Source organism: Pieris napi, chromosome 11, assembly GCF_905475465.1.
Source record: "Pieris napi chromosome 11, ilPieNapi1.2, whole genome shotgun sequence".
NCBI lineage: Eukaryota > Metazoa > Arthropoda > Insecta > Lepidoptera > Pieridae > Pieris > Pieris napi.
In genome coordinates this window covers 12,426,662-12,450,628 of record NC_062244.1, presented here as the reverse complement: position 1 = coordinate 12,450,628, position 23,967 = coordinate 12,426,662, and the positions used below count along the sequence as shown (strand labels likewise).

Genomic DNA, 23,967 nt, shown 5'->3' with positions numbered 1-23,967 from the left:
TTGATTGCCTGGAAGAGAACTTCGAAAGCGATAAGGCAGCCCTTCTTTTTATTAACTAGTTTGAATTCTACTGTATTTCTCCATTGCTACTAAGTGTTAATAAATAAATATACGCAGAACATTTTGATAAGATTTGTTTATATTCCCCAAGAAAATAAATCAAAAGTAAAAAATTCAAGGGACTGGTTCTATTAACTATTACATCGTTTAAATATTTGACATGTTTTCGCAAATGTTTACACGCCGACTACATAAACAAACCCGCTCGCGTCTCGCTCTAATAGTAAACGCTGATACCATATTGTATACTTTATTAACGTGAATGTTGGCATCTCTGCTCGCCCATTAATCTCCATATAATTAAATGATCAAGTGAAATTATATTTAGTTTGGTAAACGAGGCCGTTCCCGCGTCGGTCGTCGCGATCTTTCGCCATCAGTGGGCCCTACCATAAGGTATAAAAACACGAACGCATGGCTCCTAGGTCTATTTAAATGTATAGAAATTGTTAGTAATGATTCCTCACTAAGACTATTAAAACAGCTAAGAATGGTTTTTAGAGTGAGATTTATAATTCTATAGGCGCCTATTTATAGTTACAAAATGTCTTATAAACCAACGACCGTTCTGGTCCGCCGTGGCTGATTTAATTTTTGTATCAATGAAATTCTAATAAATTTATGGATTATTTTTATACATCTACAAAACAATTATTTTGGTATTTTTGAAGTGAAACTTCTTTAGCCGCACGAGGGTAAAATTTTTACGGATGAAACGCAATTATAATAATATTAGCGTCACGAACAAGTGCAGCGTTTTTGTCGAAGAAAAGGGAGAGAGCGATTGAGACCGATTGAGAGAGAGTGAGAAAAGGTGAACGTAGCTTGTAGCAAGTAGCCATGGAGCGAGAGGAGCGACTGTATTGAGAATGATTGAGAGAGAGAGTTAGGGAGATCGAGAAGAATACACGCTATTGGTTGATCTATTCATTTAGTAGTTACATGAATGTCGCATAAGGTCTTGTGCAGTAAACGCAGATTTTTTATTGATTTATATTATCATTAGCACGTATACAGTGTGTAAACAGTATGAATATAGATATACAAATACATGGAGTGATCATATACTGGCACATGATCATCTATTGGGGCTTTTACCTTAGTAACAATTTACAAAGAATTATCACTTCTAACATGTGCACCTTGTACGCACGCACTTTTTAGATTGGTATATAGATGTGGGCTTCATTAATAACGTTCATTTTTCTTTATATAATGAAAAGAAATGTATATAATTTTGTCAATCCACTGAGTTAAAAGTGTATCATTTAAATTATTGAATAGAAGTAGACAGTTTTTGTAAGTTTTATGGTCATTGGAAATAGAACCCTGATTAGGTGTTGAGAATAAATCTGCGTCGTGGCGTCACGTTAATCATCCTTTGCTAGAGGCATCGTTGCTCCGACATAAACTTTCCGTTTAATTGCAACACAAAACTTTTTCAATTATTTGCGTGCCAAACCAGTTCGTATATCGGTAAATAGATAAAATGTCACAAAACTATTAATGAAAGTTCTCGGTGAAATCGCCGAGGAAAAATCTTATGTCTTATTACCATAGTAGTCATGCTAGTTTTGTAATTGGCGGTTGTGCCCACCCCGACGAGGTGCCGCCTCCATGCGCTGCGAATATATTGCAATCATAATATCGCGAGACATCAACGAGCCCGAACACAATTAAAATTTGCATGAACCTGATTGATAACATTGTTATAAGTGTGTGGCCGATTTCGATCAGGCGCGCATTTAATTAACCGATGCCTTTTTGAGACGGTACCGCCTCCGTTGCTCAGTTGTCAATTCTATATATACCCGGAGATTCTAGGTTATTTTATCGGTAATTTTAATATCCATAAATCATTCCAATGTTCAACAGTATTTGGCTTACACGAGTACTACATATAAAAATATTAAACGCATTTTACCGCGCATTTATGACATTACTTAGGATCTTCAGCAATGGTGGTCTGTGAACTGAACTTGAACTTTTATGAAAAAAAATCAGTGGCGTTTATCAATCTAACAGGCATGTAGGTGATCAGCTCCCTGTGCCTGACACACGGCGACAACTTTTGGCCTAAGGCAAGCCGGTTTCCTCACGGCGTTTTCCTTCACCGTTCGAGCGAGTGTACAGCTGGGGATCGAACCTAGATCCTCAGGGATGAAAGCCGCACGCTGAAGCCACTAGGCCAACACTGCTCTTCTTACTTTAATGACAATTTAAAAACAAAAATACCGAGTTCAATTCTGTGTAGTTTTTCTAGTGACATGGTACGACAGAGGACGCGCGAAAAATTGCTCGGAGACATGCACAATCTAATTTCGTGTCTAGACTGTGATTAATATTATTCGCAAAAATATATTTTTTGTTTTTATGAGGTGCAACTGTGATACGCTCATCCTACAAATATTTAGAATCATTCTTAATAAATTATATGCGGTATTTTTGTTTGAGTATCTTGGCTACCATCCATTATTTTTGCTACCGAATATTATATTATCAAGATAAATTAATCGATTTGATGATGAAATAAGTACGAGAGTATTTTTAAGTGAATATAAAAAATACGAAACGATTGTATTAATTTAAACCAAGTTACCTCTTGTTAAAAGCTATTTACACTGACCATATAGAATTTAGCTATATACATACATATTTTATGTGAAGTGGCAGGAAGGCGCGCAATCGATGCCGTCAACCTTGCATGACATATTCTGCTCGGTTGACCAACCGAAGTATGTTAGTATAATTATTTACTAAAATACGTTTTCAATTAAAGCCCTGTTGATGTAAACGGAAAAAAAGGAAGAAAATTCCTGAGAGTTGTCGGCCCTGACTTATTAAAGGTGTATCTTGTTGATACGTTTTATAGTGAATTCCCTTCGAGTGACACTTTTTATAACAAGTCCTTAAACTTACATATTATACGGACCTCGGCCGTATCTCTGTATGAAAACTACCATACTAAGACTGCTTTTGAACTGTTTTCATCAAAAGATTGCGTGGTGTCCGGAAATGGTTAAGCGGCATAATATATTAATTACTTTTATATAACTGATATTATTATTGTAAAAAAATCGCAAATAATCTTGCCAGGATACACAACTTAAATGTATAAATTTTATGTATAAATTCGATATACTATTAATATACATAATATACAACTGCATATATTGGCTAATCATAAAAATATAATTTTAATTGGCTCGATAAAAAATAAATCAATTAAAATCTCATAAAATTTGTATAATTAATTAGTTATTTGAAGGTTTTTGTAACAGTCAGGTGGCGTGATATGATGTAAAGCTTGGCGTATCGAATATCATCAACAGGTGTTTATATCGGCTAATAAGAATTATAGTGCGCAATTAATGGTCGGTGGCGATAGATCAACTGCGCCACCCATTGAGAAGGAAGCGAACTAGAATTTATAAGGAAAATTTTGCATTGTACATGTCGCAGCCATCTAGCTTAATTAGCCGTTCAATTAACAGCCTAGCCTTTTAATTTAACGGCGCCGTTTAACTAGTGGCCTGAAAAGATTCAGCCGTAGCGTTTGTTACAACATTTAATAAACTGGCTGGCCAATGCTTAGGCCAATCGTACGATAGAGTCATTATTTGTCAGAAATAAAAAAGATGAAACATAAGACATAAAAAATATTTCTTTTAAAATTAAATTGCTTGAGTCAAATTTACATTATTATTATCACTACACTCTTCCATTGTACTTGTTGTTTTTCATGAAACTTTGGAAAACACCATCAAAGTTGTGGTTTACCGACGCCATATTGACGAGAGTGGCAGAAAGTGACATTAAATTTAAATTAACAGTCTATAGGCTAGGCAAGTAATGAAACGTCATCTATCCAAGTCATTTGTCTAGCGGTTTGATCAACTGGCTGAACATCTTTCAGGCCGCTAGTTAAACGGCGCCGTTTAGTGGAACGGCTAGGCTGTTAACTAAAACGCTAATTAAGCTAATCGGCTGCGACATATATACATATGCCGAGGCGTGGTACATATGTTTTACATACATACAGTTTGATTTCTGGATAAATAATAAATTTTTTTAGAAGATTAGAACTGCCTTGTTTGACACTGCCGTTGTCAGCCATGCCATTGTGTATTAGTTGCTGTATGCAATTTTAAATGTCCAGAGACCACCTGACCATGGACACAAAAATACCATGTACCAATTAAATTAGTCATAAGGCAAACAATATACCCTACATACACTTACAGAAAATATTACACTAAGAACCCAAAACAGTAGATCAATAACAATACAACATACAAATAGACACATTACAAAATCAGAAAAAAGAAACAGAACACAAACAAATTGTATTTGTTAATAAAATCTTTTTTATTACAAGTTTTAATTTTAATCAAACTTTTTCGAAGATTATACATTGTATAGATCTACTTCTGGCTCACAAAGTTTGTATAATTTTCTATTGGAGAACACTTTTTAAGTACTACACGTAGTGGGGCGGTGCATAATGGCAATTCTAAGTACATTGGGAAAGTTAATTAAACGATTTGTAAAACTCATACATATTCCTGTTATGCAAAGCAAGAGGGAACCAATGTGAGAACTGTCTGCGTTGAGACAGTCACGAAACTTTTGTATTTTCTTTGTTACCATTGAGTACATGCACTGGATAGGAGTACTGAATGTTACAGTCGGAATAGATCTACACCCACACATACACACTGAGGTGCGTATAGTCTTCTTCATCGGTTTCGTTGGTCTTCTAAATAAATAAACTTAGTAGATATGGGTATTTATAAGGAAAATTCACATGATAAGAGTATTAAGGGTGTGCCTAAAGTAATAACGCAAAAAAGGAAGACAATTTAGAAGCATAGACTAGATTAAGGAAATAAATAGAGAGTAGCACAGTGCAGATAGAAATAGCGGGATCCGGCACACAGATACCCAAGAATGAATGATATGATATATATATATATATATATATATATATTTAAATGTAAAGTACATATCTGATAAAGGGCTTTTATTATTATTAAAGTCTTCTTTGTGCCCTTCCTTACCAACTATGTTTATTCCCTTCTAATTGTATCCAACTTTACTTAACTTATGGTACTTGGGATACTTTGGGAGCTTTCAGAGTCCAGATTTACTACTAATTAAGAGCCCTTTAGTTCGCATATTTTAGCTCTTAACCTGTGAGTTACGTATTGTAACATTGACTACCCATTGCGTTGACAGTTATAACTACGCCAGTGATTTCCTAGTATTAAGTTAATCAGAGCGATTGATTGAATTTATGAAGTCAAATATCGAAACGGCAGCTCCGTGCGTACTCCATGCGTCCTGGGCGATCGTCAATTGTTCCTGTGCAAACGTCAGAATGCTTTAAAGCTAATTCTGAATTGAACTTACTGTACGGCGAAGCCTCCTAACCCTTTTATGGATTTATTGATGCGACCTGGACACGCTTCAGTGCGCACTACTCGCTTCACATGTAACTAATACTTATCGTGATCTATGAAATGACAATGCACTGTGAGGTCATGCTACGCTTCATGATTACTGGTACTATAGGCAAATACTCCAGTATTACACCTTTATAATGGAACTGTTATTTGATGATGATGATATTGTAATCGGTTAATTTGCGGTAAATTTGCCGTGTATTATCAAAAAATACTATAATATAATATTGTTTATTTAATGCCCAAACCATTTATGCCGTAAATAAGTACTGCAAAAGTCGACCATGATAATAAAAAGCGCAAATTTCGGTGAGTTGGTAAACCGAATTTGCTGATAGTACCTACGAGCTACTTGTTCCGAACGGCAGTCCACTACAAAGTATATTTTTTTGCAATATCCTCAAAGCGGGTTCGAAAGTTATTTAAATGACACACTTGCATTTTTGTTTTTGTACTAAATTGAATACATTATTACTTAAAAACATACTGGTATTATTCAAGCGAGATTTCGGTGATTTTGTGAAAATTTATCGATATTGGACAATTTAAAATTAAACAAGTGCATTTATCTGGTACGGATTTTCATAAAGAGAGCCCGAAAGAAGTATAGGACGTGTTCGCCAATACCTCATCTGCCTGGCGAGACGTTCCTGGCGACCGGCCAACGTTTCCGAGAACACGGTAGAAGGTAACAGTATGTCTCGCTGTTTATGCCTAAATCACATATAATATTGTTAAGGTTTCAAAAGAGCGTTGATCTTTTAAATTGCTATACTATTATTCCTAGTAATCGATTGCAAATTGAGAGCTCTTTGGATCAATTGAGTAAGCGGACGTGTTAATGTTTTATTGTACGAGACGTGATTGTCGCATCCTTATCTAGGCGCCGCCGTCACCCTCCATCCTTATTATAATATGCAATATACATCATTGGGATCCGCTTTGTATTTTAAAAGACTTTTTGTAGAAAGGTCTTAGTCTACACTAAGAATAAAATTTGGTCTTTGGTATGCAAGTACTATATTATACTAATTAATTCTTTTATTTAGTTTGGTTTTCGTATCACCTCGACGTCCGCCGTTCCACAACTGACCGTTTTGCAAAGCAGTTTTTGCCGCGCACCACCACTATGTGGAACCAGGGTCCACCAACTTAGGGTCCTTCAAGAAAAGAGCGTACCAATTCTTAAAAGGCCGGCAACGCACTCGCGAGCCCTCTGGCATTGAGAGTGTCCATGGGCGGCGGTATCACTTAGCATCAGGTGAGCCTCCTGCCCGTTTGCCCCCCGTTCTATAAAAAATTGTTTCTTTTTAGTCTTTGATAGTAGTCGAGGTAGAATAAATACTCTACTATCTATGAAAGTAACGTAATAACTTTGCTTTAAACTAATAATTAAATACACATAATATATAACTATATAGATATAAATATTTCATGTTTATACAACAGGAAATTAGCAGGAGGCTTAATTGAAATCGTTCACGTTTGAGGTCCTAAAGTCTAAGTACGGAAATATTTTGATGGACATAAAGTCATAAGGTACACTGACGAGGAAGTTATTGGTCCGACAATAATTCTCGGGGTTATTGAAAGGCCGATATGAATAATCTCGTCTCATTTTATAGAACAGCAAATGGGCAGGAGGCTTAATTGATATCGCTGCCCATGCATACTCAAACTTAAGGAAGGTTCGAAGTCCTAAAGTGAAGGTTTGGAAATATTTCGATGGGCATATATGGTCACCTGGAGGCACTCATATATTCGAAAATAATTCTGGGTGTATGTGGTTATTGAAAGACAGAACTATAGCGTACCAGAAATCATTCTAAAACGTGATACAACAGTCCAACTGTATCGTATAATGACACATTTCACCGTAAAGGTACTATAATCGATTTAATTAAGAATTCTCACGCAACAAATCTCGGTTGTTATCATTGCACTCGGGGAGTGAAGTTTATTAAATAGGGGCGAGATAACAGTGACGCCTATTTATAGAGCCCAGTCACCTTATCGACCTAACATCTGATAGCGATCTCACGTTCAATCAAAGCCTTAGAATACAGCCTACTTTCACAGTAAGAATAATTTCTTTGTAATTCAAAAATTGTACTGAGCCTAAAATATATTAACAGAGGGCCTTATAGCCTAGCGGACTTATTAAGTGGCTGCTAAGAGAGGGGTTCCGGGTTCGATTCCCGGCTCGAGTGCAAGTTTAAAGTAACTTTAAATTTGTTTCTGGTCTTTGGGAAAACCGTACATGGAGGGCACGGTTGAATTTCTAAGGCAAGCAGTGAGTATGCTAACTAAGAAAATATACTGTATAGATTTAGAATTTATGTATCAGTAAGTTCTAGGCCGAGGATGGAAATTACAAGTTATTCAACATTTCTTTTGCTCAGGTCTCTTGCGTAGAATGCCTGGCGAACCCCGAGGGCCCATCTTAAGGGCGTGTGAAGGGCTGAGGATTTTTTAGTAGGTGGGGTCACATAAAATGTATATATTAAAAGGCCGGCACTCTGGAATTGAGTATTTATGGGCGTAGGTATCACTTATCATCAGATGAGCCTCCTGCCCGTTTGCCCTCTATCTCGTATCTATATCTTCGTACATAATATAGAAAACAATATGGTATAGTTTATTTATTTGTCAAGGAATGGGGCACAAAATACATAGTTATTAAATGACATAGGTTTCCAAATATACGAAAGTCGCGAGCACATAACTCTTATGAAACTATAGGAAATTCAATTAATTACTGCAATTGTTAAAGGTTACGTGTTGAAAGCCTTTGAATATAATGTTAAAACTAAAATACTGTAATTTATATGACTTAAACGGTATCCGCGATCAAATAGATTCGCTTAAACCTTAAGGTATACGACATTTCTACATTTCAACACTCGCTTTATTTTTAGATGTCTACTGGTGAGTGCAGTATGTAAATGTAACTAGTATTCTCACTATAGGCCAGGTCTCAGATGCTAAACTGTCAGTAATAAGCATGGACGTGCATCGGCATACATTATTGCACTTGAAATAGTATTTGTATAGCCAAATTGAGTAAACTAAGAACGGTACAGAAAGTTGACAAATTTGTATAAAAAATTGTACGTCTGTTTTATTTATCATGTTTAAGGCAAGGCAAGCCTTCTGGTCTATAAGAATAAATAAATCAGTAGCGCTTAAACCTCTTTAGGTCTTGGCCTCAGATTTCTGAACCTGTTTCATGATCATTTTTAAATCTAATAGGCAAATAGATCCAGCCTCCAGTGACACACGCCGTCGACTTTTTGGGTCTCAGACATGTCGGTTTCCTCACACGATGTTTTTCTTCGCCGTTCGAGCAAATGTTAAATGCGCATATAGAAAAAAAGTCCATTGGTGCACAGCCGGGAATCGAACCTGCGACCTCAGGTATGAGAGTCGCACGCTGAAGCCATTAGGCCAACACTTCTGGTCCATATTTCAACGATTTATTGTTGTACGAGCCAAAGTACATTTTGCTCACTCAGGCTTTCTTAGTTTTATAAGCGATTTCCTAAATCGTCGGAGTTACTTCTCGAGAGCACAGCCAGACGCAGGCACTCTTCAACATTTACAATACATTCGTTTCTTATATTAGCGTTTAATTATTCGCGTACATTCTATATAATCTCGTATTGTTGTGCGGATTGGTTAATATATAGTTTGAATAATATATTCTATTATTTGAAGCACCCTGATTACCCAGGAGTCGTTCAACGTGTGACGATGTTCTTTCATCGTAGGAGGTTGTGTTTATTGCGCACATAGAAATTATATTGAGTCAAGATTCAAATTTCTCGTAAATACCTTATACCTTATATGTAAATGTTAATAAGCTAGCGGTTATAATAAAAATTTACTTTATGCAGTTTAAAGTTAAAGTAGTATAAAAATACAATATATTAAAATTCTAGGCAGGTTAGTGATTTAGCTAGGATGCTGTCAAGTATTTTCTCTATGGTCCGGAATATGTGTCTATTTTTGTTACAGATAGAAAAATTACGGAGTTACAAAACTAGTACTAATTTCCATTCATGCAGATTAAATATAATCTTAATGAAATAAACAAGCTCAGTTTATGCGTTTAATCAAATTTTATAATTACAAATTCGCATAAAATCGTGACGACGGTAACTTGTTATGTTATATTTAATTAATAATAAAATTCCAACTGTTAAAATAACTGTCAGCATTCGTGATACATTTATCATTGTTATAAAGTTATAGTTAAAGGCAGTTACTCAAGTCATGATCGCGTTTCGCTGCATTTAATAAATCTATGCCAAACAATTAATTTTGTTTAAATAAATCAGAAATGACGTCAGTCGTTTACATGTGACAACGAGCCAGGAGCAGATTATGTAAATAATTATAACTATATTTAATTATAAAACTAATCTACTATATATAAACTAATAAACTAAAAACTAATCGTTATATGTATCTAAAAATTTATGAGCCACCAATGTATCTTAAAAAAAGAGAAACTATGTGTACTTAAAATTATTTGTTGTTACGAATTAGAAATAAAAATATTCAATTAAAATTAATTAAGCTACATCAAGTAAAAAGTAATAGACAAAAAGACAAAAGATACGCAGACTATTTAATGCATATGTATCCTTGATTAATTCGTATGACAATTGACATTTCCATTGGCAGCTTGGCGCCATTTCTTGTGTTTATTGTGGAATGTGGGTAGTGGCGGGTATACTTGGTATTATTTTGTTTTATTTCAGATATTTTTGTGATCAAGTAAAAGAATCGAGAAGAAATTACTAATAATTAATTGATTGTGTTAAGAGTAGAGTTTTTAATTATTTACTGACCAATATTGTTGTTTCAGAATGTCAATTCGGAAAGCAAGCCAAAGAGCTGGGATCCACGTGGTTTGCAGATTTAGGCCCTCCGTTTGGTGTCATGTACTGCATCAAATGTGAGTGTATACCGGTACGTATTAATACAACAGAAATTATAAAGTCAGGATTTCAGATATTAAATCACCCTTTTAGCTTTCGGTGAAATTTTATACTAGAGCCAGTGTCGTTTTAATTTACAATTTGTACTTGTGGCACCCTGGATGTCCTCACACTTCTTATATCCATTCCAGGTTTACGTGCCATTACTTTATTGTCATATAACCGTGTGCATTGTAATAATTTCGCTTCATTAAGTTTAAAGAAACCCACTCAAGACGTGAACGACATTTCTTAAATTGTTGAAAACAAAATAATTGTGGTTATGAAGTAAGGTACGCTGGTAAGTGGCGTAATGATGGGCAACTCTCAAGGGCGGCATTTTTCTATGCAGGTTCATAAAACACTTAGCATTTTTTTTATAAAACTTGAACTAAAATAATCTGGTATTCATTCTCTTTACGCTTTATTCTGCATTATAAGACGACCCCGGACGCTTCTCGGTATAAACTTAAATTCTCTTAAAAGTTTTAAATTAATTAAAAGTTTTTCGACCCTAAATAAATAGTGAGTAAGGATTTTATGTAAATTGACTGAAATATATGGTTTAAGAGGTTACAAAAAATCACGAAATCCACGCGGACGACGCTACTACGACGATTCCGGACGACTGAAGCTAGTTTGTCTAGAATCTCGAAATGTAGTAGGAACTTTTGGGTCCATTTTCTCTTTCTCCATCTTAGATTTTCATCTGTCTCACTAATAAAATTTAGACCTCTATATATATGAAAGTAAACGAAGTATTTACCAACTATCTTTAAACTTGTTTATATACTTGAGATAGGTATCCATGGTTGTCTTTATTCTAAACTGATATATGCATTTAATCCAGTTAGAACTACGTGGCATAAATAATACAATATAGAAATATCATATCTTATTATTTTCAGGTACAAAAGAAGCGGAGAGTGGTCGCTAAAGTACACTGCAGGAATATTAAGAACGAGTGTCCTGAACCATCTTGCGACAGTCCGGAACTCCTACCCGGACGTTGCTGCAAGACTTGTCCGGGGGATACTAACTGTGAGTTGTACAAATAATAATTTATCCTCTTAATAGGCATACTCAGCATCAGAAGTTTTTTTGCATTATGTGCAATATTAACGCCATTACGTTAAATGAGAATTCCAAGGGAATGAGGAAACAATATTGCTACCAGTATTTTAAGGGACACAAAATATAAAAAAGTTCATTACCATTTTTCAATTATCTCTTCAATCAGCCTAGAGTTTGTGGTTATTGATATATTTACCTAAACTATAATTTCGTGCCTCATTTCATAATTAATTATGAATACATGAGAAATACATTAAAAAAAAAGATTTCTTATCGACGTCAAGCAACACCACGAAAAATACTCCATTTTTTTATAAATTCATCACAATCAGTTCAGCTATGTTTGTGAAGGCTAAACAATATATAATCAGATTACGAATGATTTGTTAAAGCGGTCTGTTTCATGACACGTTGAATGCCAATACAATTCCATTTCTTAGATTGATGATGTCATTTTTAAGCTTTTGAATTATACCGACTGATGTCATGCTTTTACCGATTTTATAGTTCTATATCCTATGACCCTGCGCAATATTTTATCCGAATATAATGTTTTTGGATATCCGTTATTTTACTCCGTTATTCGATTTTTATCGAGGTAACAACGATTGTCTCAGCGGGTCGAATCGAATCGAACTACATATTTTAATGAATACTTAAATATTAACATTGTTTCAATCTTTGAGCCCGATTTGACTGAAATATTCTTATAGTTTTCATATGAATTAAAATAATGACGCAGTGTAATTAATAGACTTTATTTTTCAATTACGAGAGCTCTGTTCAATTTAAATATATTGTACGCTTTATGCATCAAATAGGGGAAACACTATGGGCAAGGTAATTAGTTTCGCCGTGGTTTTTAATTATCGATAAATATTGAAAATATATTAATATATATTTTCGTATAGCCAAATAATGTATTAGTAATCTGATAATAGTGGAATTATGGTGGCAACAGGTTAGTGACTCATGGGCCATCTGGACATGTGGAAATTGTCCGAATGACATATAAATTTATATATTTTTTGTGTATACGCGACTGCTATTAATATTCCGTTTTCGGATGACTGGCTTGTGTAATCCGATCTTCGATATATACATTGACTTGAATATATAGTTTTGGTAAAACATAGTTAAGTAGATATTTTGAATTAATTAATTTAATGTCTTTTATATAAATTAAAATACAGTTTATGTTTATCTAATTAAAATACTGTTAATTTTTTAATTTTAATTAAACTGAGCGTGAAAAAATTTATTATTCTTGAGTACATTTGGAACTATCTAAAAGCGCGTCATGATTTGCCGAGGTAAGGTATATAAGGCCAAAAATATAGCAAAAACGATGCAATTACTCATTAGGATATTGGTTCAGTAAAATGCTTGGCAAATTAGTTCACTTATAAACATCTTATAAGGTAATTGTTGTGAAAGCAAACTCGCGAAGTGACAGGAACCAGCGATGACAAATGAGTGTGAACAGGCGCGGCCGCTCCCACGACTGATTCTCATGATTACCACATGGACATCATTCTGGATAATAATAATCTAATGTAATTGTGCATGGAAGACGCGAAATAAATTACTGGGCACCAAGATGATCATAGCTAGTACATTTTTATAAAATAGAGCTAAAAATTTTGTTTACTACAACATAATAATTATATTAATTCTTTGTTATGGTATGGTTTCTTCACATGTACTTATAGAGAGATTAACTTGCTGCTTTTTATTTTAATATCCAGCCAGTATTACACTAATCGCTGTGTAATCCTGGGCAGTGTCACTATGTATACAGTGTGTATCTACGACAACTCTATACTTCTTATAACTAGGGTTAAAACCCCTTGTTAAAGAAGCAGTACCAAAAAGAGGTGACTAATAATTTCTAACATAATTACACAATCATTAATGACGAAGGTACGACGACGACACCGCCGACGTCCAGTCTGCTCGTATAGGATATATCGAGAGCATTACAATGACATTACTCAGATGCACTGGGCTGCAGAAATGGCACGCGCTGGTACCCCCTGCGCCCGCTTTTGCTGCAAATATAGATGCTGCTGGTTATTCTGGGCGCGTACGTCGACCCGCCGCGACGCCGTCTGCGCGCCTTTTAGCGATACATTTTTTGCAAATATCAACGATGTCAATGTACGCCTTCAAAAATTCACGAGAATCTTGTATGCATTGTAAACAATAAACGCGTCCTAAATCGGGCATGCAGTTATGTTTAACAAGATGCTTTGCGTATAGAATTCGATATCAAACATGTTCTTATAACCTAGAATAATCAAGTATACGGTATTTACAATTTTCTTAACCTATAAAGTAATAATAAAAAAATTTAAAAAGAAAAATTTGGTCTCTGTGGCAGTGTACCTTTAACGCTGGCAGCATTTCCTCGCTGTATTGCGATACTTATTCCTTGAGCCAGGAAAGTGCCAGCTCTGGGGTCACCGGTACTATCTACTAGGTGCCAACTTAAATCTTTAATAAGCGCCTGTGCACTTGAACCCCACGGCCCAAGAGTCTCAACTCCAAAGGGAACAAAATCGAACAAAAAGTTGGAGGAAAGACTCTTATATTTGTGCCGTTTATTTATTTTCTGTCTGCTCTGCGGCCGCCCCAGCTTTTTTGCTTGTTCGAAGGAGGTGAGTCGGGGCAAACGTATAATATTCTTTAGAATTGATGTTTTTACATATAAAAGTTCATAACATAACATAAGGCAATGCATTGACTGTTAAAGTACCTATATACGATATGTTTTAAGTAGCATGAGCAAATTTCTTGTTTTCCCTCGAGGGCCATCTTCCTAGAACCGATGATTCTTGTTTACCACGTCTCTAGATTAGTTCGGCATCTCTGTAAGCTCTTATATGGACCGTGTATTATGGCAGGCGAGTAATAATAACTGCGTTTAATATATTATTATCATTGAATGAATGGCTATACTAAAATAAGAAATAATATGGTACATATAAATTGTAGGACATAATGGTGCAAATGGCGGACTTTTAAAATACATATAAGCACTTGCTGATAATTCCAGAAGAGGATTAGCTTATTAATTTCCAGGCCAGCCCGGCGATTCTGTAACTCACTTTTCGAACTCACTCAGCGGTTTTCGCATCGGCGGTCGCTCTCAAATCAGTCGTGAAGCAGTCATTTTATGATTTGGCATTCTGATAAACAATAAACTACAAGCTCTCACCTTTTCAGAATGCCAAATCATAAAATGACTGCTTCACGACTGATTTGAGAGCGACCGCCGATCCGAAAACCGCTGAGTGAGTTCGAAAAGTGAGTTACAGAATCGCAGGGCAGATTTCTCTCAGTTTAACGTGTGTTTAAATGATTCTATGAGAAAAAAGTTTGGTCTGAAAAAAAAAAAAAATTATGTTATATTTTTAACAAAGGTAAATCTTAGCCAAGAAGAAAATATTCGATTTTTTTTTTATAGAACAGGGAGCAAACGTCCAGAAGGCTCACCTGATGTTAAGTGATACTGCCGCACATGGACACTCAATATGCTAGAAGGGTCGCGAGTGCGTTGCCGGCCTTTTAAGAATTGGTACGCTCTGAAGTCGAATTGGTTCGTAAATACTTCAGTGGGCAGCTGGTTCCACATTTTGGTGGTGCGTGATAACAACTGCCTTAAATTACGCTCAGTTGTGGAACGACGGACGTCGAGGTAATTTTTTTTTATTAGCTATTAAAAGTTTCTAAAATGCACTTCGAAACAAAAGCTATTTAAAAAGCAACCAAAAATTGGAATATGTTTATCCTGGAAGTTCTTTTTAACTCGATAAAGATCTTAAAGCAAAAATCGTGTTATGTTTAATCTGATTCGGTCACAAAACGCCCAATAAAACCACTACTAAAAAGTCTATAAATCGTAATACTTTGCGGTTTCTCTTTGAAATACAATTACTGCTTATCACGCTTATAATAAATCCGTGAAATGCTCTGTAATATTTAATTTTAATTGAATCTTAGCCATGAGCCAGGTGTCTTAGCAATAAAGAATTTAATCGACTTTATGTCTGTACGATAAATTATCTTCGCGATTGTTTTCAAATGCTTTATTAGAATCACGTGATTCAATATCTTTGGCTGGATAATCTATATCATCCTTGGTTCCGATTATTTATTATTATTAGCGGAGTACATTTATGAAATTAAAGTTAATTGCGCAAAATTTATATAGCTATTATTCATTTGAAAGATGTAAGCGTCTAATGAATTTCATCAATTCAAAAATTGTATTTTCGAATACTCTAAACTTCCAAGAGTTTGGCCGTTAAAAAGGGACGCGTTTTCGACCAGCCTATAATATCTTATTAGCGCTTATAAGTGGTCATGTATACATATATATACAAAGGATTTTTGACAAAAAAAAATTTCTCATATGGAAGATTTGTTTTCCCATAACTCCAGTGCGAAGCTGGCGGGTTAATGATAGACAATCTTTTAGTAGGTTAAATACATATTCTCTCAAGGAAACACTTAAGAAAGTTGACCCCTAATCCCTATACTTTAGGTAACGAATTAAAATTGTAGCTCGCAGCTTCTTTTGTATGTAATTTGTACTAAGCGCAATTTAAAACCGCTTACGCTCCAAGCAGTAACCAGAAATGAGGGGTGAGCTCGTGAGCCGTTCACGGTTCATCGCACATGGTATCCAGTCGATTACTGGTGTGTCTAATTTAGTGTGCCGTATGTGCCTCTAAGGAATTTGTTTGTTGCACGCCGTTGTCACTGTTTTATTTTCTAGTGTCTCTGCTTTTGCATTCCATGAGCACTGTTATATCAAAATGAGTGTTAGCCTTGCTTAAAGAATGTGGTTCGCAGTCATCCAAGGGTTTTTACTTTCTTTGTGGGCAATCAGTACTTGATCAGGGATCTTTATCGCCGTGTGATCTACTTGCATATAAATGAAGCAGTTATAGTAATTTGAGGCCAACATATATAATGATACTATTTACTATAGTTTTATATTGTTCTTAGTTAATTTCTTGTATTTATTTTATGTACTTTTGTTTTTCCTTATGTTTGTTTCATCTGTAAATTTTATTCACTTATTGTGCACTCTTGTTAATTTAAGGTCGCCTGTTAGGGCAGGAGTGTTTTTATAAATAAATATATCGAAGTCACTTAGCGACATCTAGCGGATATAATCTAACACTAAATATGAGAAATAGCATAGTGTATCCGTTATTATTTTAATAGTAGATAATAAGGCAAGTCGACTCAATTGCGGTCAGTGGGCGAGCATACTGAGTAATAGGAACATCGTTTGTGGTAGGAATTCTTCTAGATTTGCCGCCACCCAGCAATGAAAGCTTGCATTAAACGCGCTGTTAATTTTATGTATAATATATACATTTTATTGAATATTGGAAACCGTTTAAAATATTAATTGAACTAGAATTAAAAACTATATGTAAATCGGAATATTTGCGTGCTTTGTTTACGGCCAAGTCTAGCTTATAAACAAAAAATAGCGATAGTTATGTCACTACTCCCATAGTTAAACCACAGTATGCCTCAATAACACTTAGTTAAAATTGTAACAATTTTCTCGATATAAGATTAACCTCGACTCAGTCAACTTAGCAACTAATTCGTCATCGTAATTGCAAAATAAACAAAAATTCAGAGTTGTACGTAAAATTCCTCAAGGTTGAGTATTGTGATAGGAGCGAGTGAGATTTACTCAAATGTTATCACTTATCAGTTATTATGTCGTTTTGATTTTGCCTCTTAGTATTACCCAAGCTTCGCTTACGATAACTACTTAGCATAAGTCATACCACTGGAATTGATATGCGAAAAATATACTTATTAAAATGCAAGAACATCCTATGGACTCATTTCACGCCCCAACAATATGATATGATACCTCTATCATCAAGGTATACACAAGAGTTTTTTTCTAATTAAACACCTCTATTTTTACTTCAAATGAAGTTTTGATTTTGTCTTGTTATTTCTATATTTTGGAGTTAAGAATATTTCTTACTTTCGACGGAATCAAGTAATACAAGAATAAGCGTATTGTATACGGGTTGTATAATAATCCTTACAAAAGTTGTGTAAAACAAAAAACTTGGCGATTAAAAAGAGTGGCGGAGAGTTTATTGCCAGTTCTTCTTTTCCGTTCTTCTCTACGCCCTTGATTTGAGAACTGGCAGTAAAAAATAAAATTTGAAGCATTTAATTTATATTTCTTTTTTGACGTTCATAAGTACATTGTGTTACCTTTATGAATAAATGATTTTTGACTTTGAATAAGCTACTAGGGTTAGTCCTTGTGATGAGTTAATCTTTCTCGACTTATATACAGACAATCATTACATGCTATAAATATGTTTGTCGAAACGTAATTGCGTAAATAGAGAACATACGCGATATGCAAACAAAGGCGGCGTCGCGACGGAGCTGGCGCCATGTTTTCAACGGCTATTTTCACATCAGATACGATACTTTTCTATTTTCTTAGGTGACATATCATATTCTAAGTCCTTTAGAAAGTATTTACGCACGCAGCGTGTGCATTAAATGTGCTTGTATAAATTACAGAAATATTCTATATAATATTGGTAATATTGTGTGCGTCGACTCCGTAAATTGTTCGGTAAACCTTATGAATTTAATCCAGAGGTCCGTAACTTCGCAACGGGACATGTGGTGGAGAAAATTTTGCGTTTTTCCTTAATTATTGTTTCTGTATAGGCATTCAAGCTGGATTCATATTTGTATATAGTGTGCGACCTCAACAACATGTTACATGGCAAGGACAGTAATTCGGCAGTACTCCAGTACCTAGCAGTACTACAGTAGCTTCAATGTCCCTGAAATTGTCAGAAAGCGGCATCGAAAAGGGCACGTATGATTCGGTGTATTAATTTAGTTAACCAATTACATAGGTTAACGGACCTTTTTAATTGTCTGTTGAGTGAACTGTCAAAAGTTCTATTATTTGTTAGTGCCTATAGTAGCCTGTAGTAGGATTTTTTTATTATGTGATTTTGTTTATCCTGAATAATTTCATATGTTTATTTTTTGTTTCTTTTGTAAATTTTATTCACCTATTGTGCACTCTTGTCAATTTAGGGTCACCTGGGCAGGAGTGTTTTTATAAATAATTAAAATATTTTTTAAACAATCGTTTTGTTGTAGATTCATGGTTTATCTATACTCAAAACATACGACTTTATGCACGTGAGTGCTTGAACCGGCACAAAATGATAAAGCAAATAGCAAAAGGACATTGAAATAATACTTGTATTTTCATTTATCAACCCTTAATTGCACATCAAAGGGAGACGTAGGCGTTCGAATGTTCAAGAATGTTTCTATTATGAACCAATGCAAGCCATAATGTATAAAGTTAATTGTAACTATTTTGACTGTTATTATGCGCATGCGCTTCGTAATAGGCCGAACATATTAGCCACCTCATCTATTGCGATTTTACGCGGCAATTATTTTAACATTCCTGAATATGATCGGTACTTTAAGATTATTTGTTAATAAATTTTAGGTATGAAAGTGTTTGGATATATCAACGTTATTTCTGTTGCTTTATAGAGTTTATTCAATTTAAAAGTACCTATTTATGAAAATTGGAAGGATTTACTTTTATTATTGTCATTAAGTGGGAGAGTGTTCTGAAGAGTTGTTTGGGTTGATCCCTCCAGCCTCATTTCAACACCGTACAAGCCGTAATAATTGAAAGAGAGATACGACCTCCAATTGTTTAAAGAAAAAGTGAACTCCTACCTCAAAGGCCAGTAACACATCCACTAAAAAGGTGTCCATGGTCTGCGATGGCTGCCCTTTTTGGGCGTCCCGTAGGCTCGTTTTGCCCTCTATACTATATAAAAAAATTGTTAACTTGACACCTGAAGGTATGCTGAATAGTTGTTTCACGTTGGTAGTTATTATAAATAAACTAGACATATCTGTACCACCATTTTTCTTAATAAAATGATTTCTGCGGCTCCGTAAATGAATTGATGAAAATCGCCATATTAAACCTATCCAGGTGGTTTTCTACGAGACGGGTTCTTTCTGAAAGAAACAGCTTGTTAATAAACTTTTAACAGTTGTAATTTCTTCTTAATATTGAAATTACATCAATCATTTTTATTTTTATAAAAGTTTTTTTTATAGGTCAGGGGGCAAACGGGCAGGAGGCTCACCTGATGTGAAGTGATACCGCCGCCCATGGACACTCTCAATGCGCGAGTGCGTTGCCGGCCTTTTAAGAATTGGTACGCTCTTTTCTTGAAGGACCCTAAGTTGAATTGGTTAGGAAATACTTCAGTGGGCAGCTGGTTCCACATAGCGGTGGTGCGCGGCAAAAATTGCCTTGAAAAACGCTCAGTCGTGGAACGGCGGACGTCGAGGTTATACGGTGGAATTTCATATTCTGCTTCGACGTCCGATAATGAATCTCAGCTGCAGGTATTAATCCGCACAACTCCTCTGAACACTCTCCATGGTAAATGCGGTAGAAGATGCAATTTGACAAGGATTCAAAAAGACTCATAAATTTTATTAAAATGTGTATATAAATTTGTGGAGGCCACATTCTGAATTAATATTTGTCTAGTATATATAGCTTAGGTTGCCATTTATTCATGTCGACGAACCATTATCGTTATCTTTTGTGTACTATAATAGGTATTAAATTTGATACAGCGTTATTATCTCGTTCTTAATATAACTGTTCTATTCAATCACGACTATTGACATCAATAATACTTTACGATCGGGTCACTAGATATCTAATGATTTAGAATTAAAATGGCATACGCGCTATTATTATTAAGCTACTGGCGAGCCATCCTTTTATTAGATTGATTAGGTATACTTAGGTTTGGTTAGATTGATATATAGGTACCTTAATTCTTATGAATATAATACATAATTTCCTATTTATGCAGTTACTTGTTAAAATTATTTACAAAGCTTCGTTCACCAGGGTCAATAATAATAACTAAGGTAAGATTTTATAAATTAAAGTATAAGGAATAATTCTGTTATTCTATTAAAATTTAATTAATATTCAATTTTAATTTAAAAAATACGTCTAAAACAAAATGTAACTAAATTTCATTGAAACGAAGCTTCACTTAAACCGCTGTAATAAGACCCAATAAGAAGTTATTTACTAATCTAAATTAAACAGCTATAACAAACTCATGTATGTACCAAAAAATATTAAGTAAAAAATTATTTTAAAACACTTAAATATCGTCCAAAAATCCATCAAAAATTACCAACCCTAGCTATATATTACACGACAATTTTAACGAGATATATAACCGGACGCGTTATTTAGTTCCTATAATTATCGACCTATTATGGAAAGTAATCTTTGCAATTAAAATATATCTGACAGTAGCTAGGAGCGGAGGCCCATAAGGCGAGTGTGCGTAAAAGGTCACAGGCGAGACAGAGGCTATTTGGAAAGTGGTCTGGCGCCGTTCTAAGCAAATTTGGTGAGAATATAGCTACCGGTACAGATAACCCATATCTGCTAATCAGAATTCCTTTCTATTGTAACAGAGGCCGTTTAGTATTGTTCGTTTCTGCCATTGAAGCTTTCTAAATGCTTTTGGTACTGACCTTTCCTCGTATGTACTACGGCAGTGGTGGGCGAACTTTTTAGGTGGCGGGCCAGTTTATTAAAAAAAAATCAGAAGCGGGCCGGTTAAAAAATATAAATTGAGAGGCGGGCCAATAAATTAAAATATTCAAAAGAAAAGGTTTTAAGTCATTAAACATATAAACACAAAATCTAATAAAGATCATCAATTTTTCGTTTTTATTAGAAAAAATTATCATTTAAAAAAGTCTTAATGTATAAACTGTCTGTTAGACATATTTTTATGGTAATACTATACATTTTTAGTCAAAGAACTTAGGTCTACCATGGACTTTTGGCCATTATTTCTTTTTAAAGAAGATTTACATTTTTTTTTTAAATGCTCGGCGGGCCGGATTAAAATCTCTCGAGGGCCGGATGTGGCCCGCGGGCCGTAGTTCGCCCATCACTGTACTACGGTCTCCTATTATTTAAAACCTGGCAAGGAGTGCGTACAACTTTTGATCAAGATGTCTAAATTTTTCTAATTAGTACTGTTTAAAACGTTAATATTGTTAACATTTTGATGTATTTTATGATGACATTCGTGTTTCATGGAAAAAGGAAATGTGTTTTGGCACCTATAGACAGCTGTTATAAACGTTGTTCTTTCTAAAACGAATGAAAGCTCTACAAATATTGTAAAGAAAGGTGTGTTTTATTAAATGTAATACGGCAATCATTGAGTATATAGTTACATAAGACAACTACGATAAAATGTGATTAATTGGTCAGTATTGATCGATAATATGACGTCTTTCTGTCACCACGAGGTTATCGTTTCTGTTATGCTCATGCTTGCGAGATTAGGGCTGTGTATTGTGAAAAGGTTTTATCTATTTTAAAGAATTCATCCACTTATTAACACCGTCAAGGTAAAATATTTGTTAAAATAATTTCAAATTAAAACCCAGTTTCTGATTAGAATAATCAAAAGGGAAGCAAAAAGAGAATTGATTAACATTGAAATTGATTGCAGAAACATTCGCGTCGTAATTCACATTTTTATACAGAATTTTGAATGGATATGTATCAATACATTTAAAAATTTTATCTTAAAAGAAACCCGGTACCCGGTAAAGAAGTTTAATGTGAAGTGCTCATTTATATCAAACTCAATATTTAGTAAATGTTTTTATAATACAATAATTTATACGCTACGCTTTAGGTAATATATTTTAGAATTAATATAATTTAACATATCTTAACCAATCTAAAGGATTATATTAATCACGTGTCAAGGTGAACTAATATTTATACCAAGGAAAATCGTAAAACACACTTGGTAATATTTGTGCGTCCGCGCAATCGACGCCAGCGCCATTCTATTGTTCATAGAAACCTGGCGCCGGCACTCCGGTATGTACATATTATAGAAGGAAGTCGCCCGCCTGTTTATCCGCTAAAAATCATTTTAAAATCAAATATTAGTCGAGAAAATGATGAAAAAACTCTTTTAAAATCCCGTAAAGCCTCAACTGGGCATCCGATAGGAACATTTTCCATCTGTTTCATTACTGACGTCAAGAAGTTGAAAACTGTATCTAACGCGAAACAATTTTTTTCGCCGCGTATCGAAATCAGAAGGGGTTTATATTGCATGTGCGTTATCAACTTAGCCAAGAAGGTGATTTTGTATATTTTCTGTATAATCTCTTTACCCAACAAAGAGTATTTTTAAGGACAAATTCCTGAATTATAAGAATGAACCAAAGAGATGATTAACTATGCCTTAGATAAACTTTTGACGCTCTGTGAAACAGTCTGCTCCTCAGCATAATGCTGAGCCAGGGCCAGTTACAACCACAACACACACGCATTACACACTTAAAACGTACATTGTTCTTTAAAGGAAAAGAAATTGTGGTTATTCATTCTTTTTTTTATTATTTTGTGTGTTTCTGTGTGTTTGTTTCGTTAGCAATAAATGTTATATCTATGTCAATGTCTATATGCCAATTAATAACAAAAGGTTATTATTAAAGTTTTGTTACCAACAATTAAATCGCTAACAATAAAATTTAATAAGATTTTGGTCAATCATAGAACATTAGTAACATTTTTGTATAAACATGATTGGTATATACGATTTAAAAATTTAACAATTAGAACATTTCAGAAAACACTTGAAATTTTCGATTAAAGTGAATTTTTTAACAAAATATTTTCTTATTATAAAATGTATTAGGGCAAAATATGTCGTGTAATGCTTTCACGGGAAAGTGATATGAGATGCCTTTGTTTTTCTCTGACGAGCGGAAATGCATTGCTAGAATCAATAAACAGTTCTTAAGTGGTGTGCTACATTGGGAAACAATTGAAGACAATTATCAAAAGACTCGACTGCAATATATAATGTGTATATGCCACATATACTCACTGTTTGTTGATGGGAAAGTATTGAATATAGTCCAAAAATCAAATCATTTAGTTAACTTTTAGTAACCAGCTGCTTATTCCAGCTTCATGCGGCTGGATACATTATTATGTATTACATATATTCAGGGATAATTTAACAATCTAAACCAGATAGAATTTTTAAACCGTTCCAGTAAGTTTATGTTTATTTGTATACAAACGAAAATAGAATTTTTTTCTTTTTAAAATATTAGTATTTAGTTTGTTTATTATTAAATTTGTTTTTGTTTTTCTTTTACGCTTAAACCTGACGCTCAATTGTCACTAAAGTTTATATGTAATTAGATATTGTACTCTG

The 23,967-nt window shown here is 34.4% G+C and overlaps 1 protein-coding gene across 2 annotated transcripts in view; it reads left to right on the top strand.

Annotated features, from left to right (window-relative positions):
• Positions 1-23,967, top strand: part of LOC125053818 (dorsal-ventral patterning protein Sog) — a 77,740-nt gene that overhangs the window by 26,477 nt on the left and 27,296 nt on the right. The window contains exons 2-3 of one of the 2 annotated variants that reach the window (XM_047655386.1): positions 10,399-10,502; positions 11,419-11,551. In XM_047655386.1, the coding sequence (XP_047511342.1) occupies positions 10,399-10,502; positions 11,419-11,551 (237 nt within the window). Of the gene's footprint in view, positions 1-10,398; positions 10,503-11,418; positions 11,552-23,967 lie in introns of those variants that run through there. The other variant, XM_047655387.1, reaches the window with a different exon arrangement.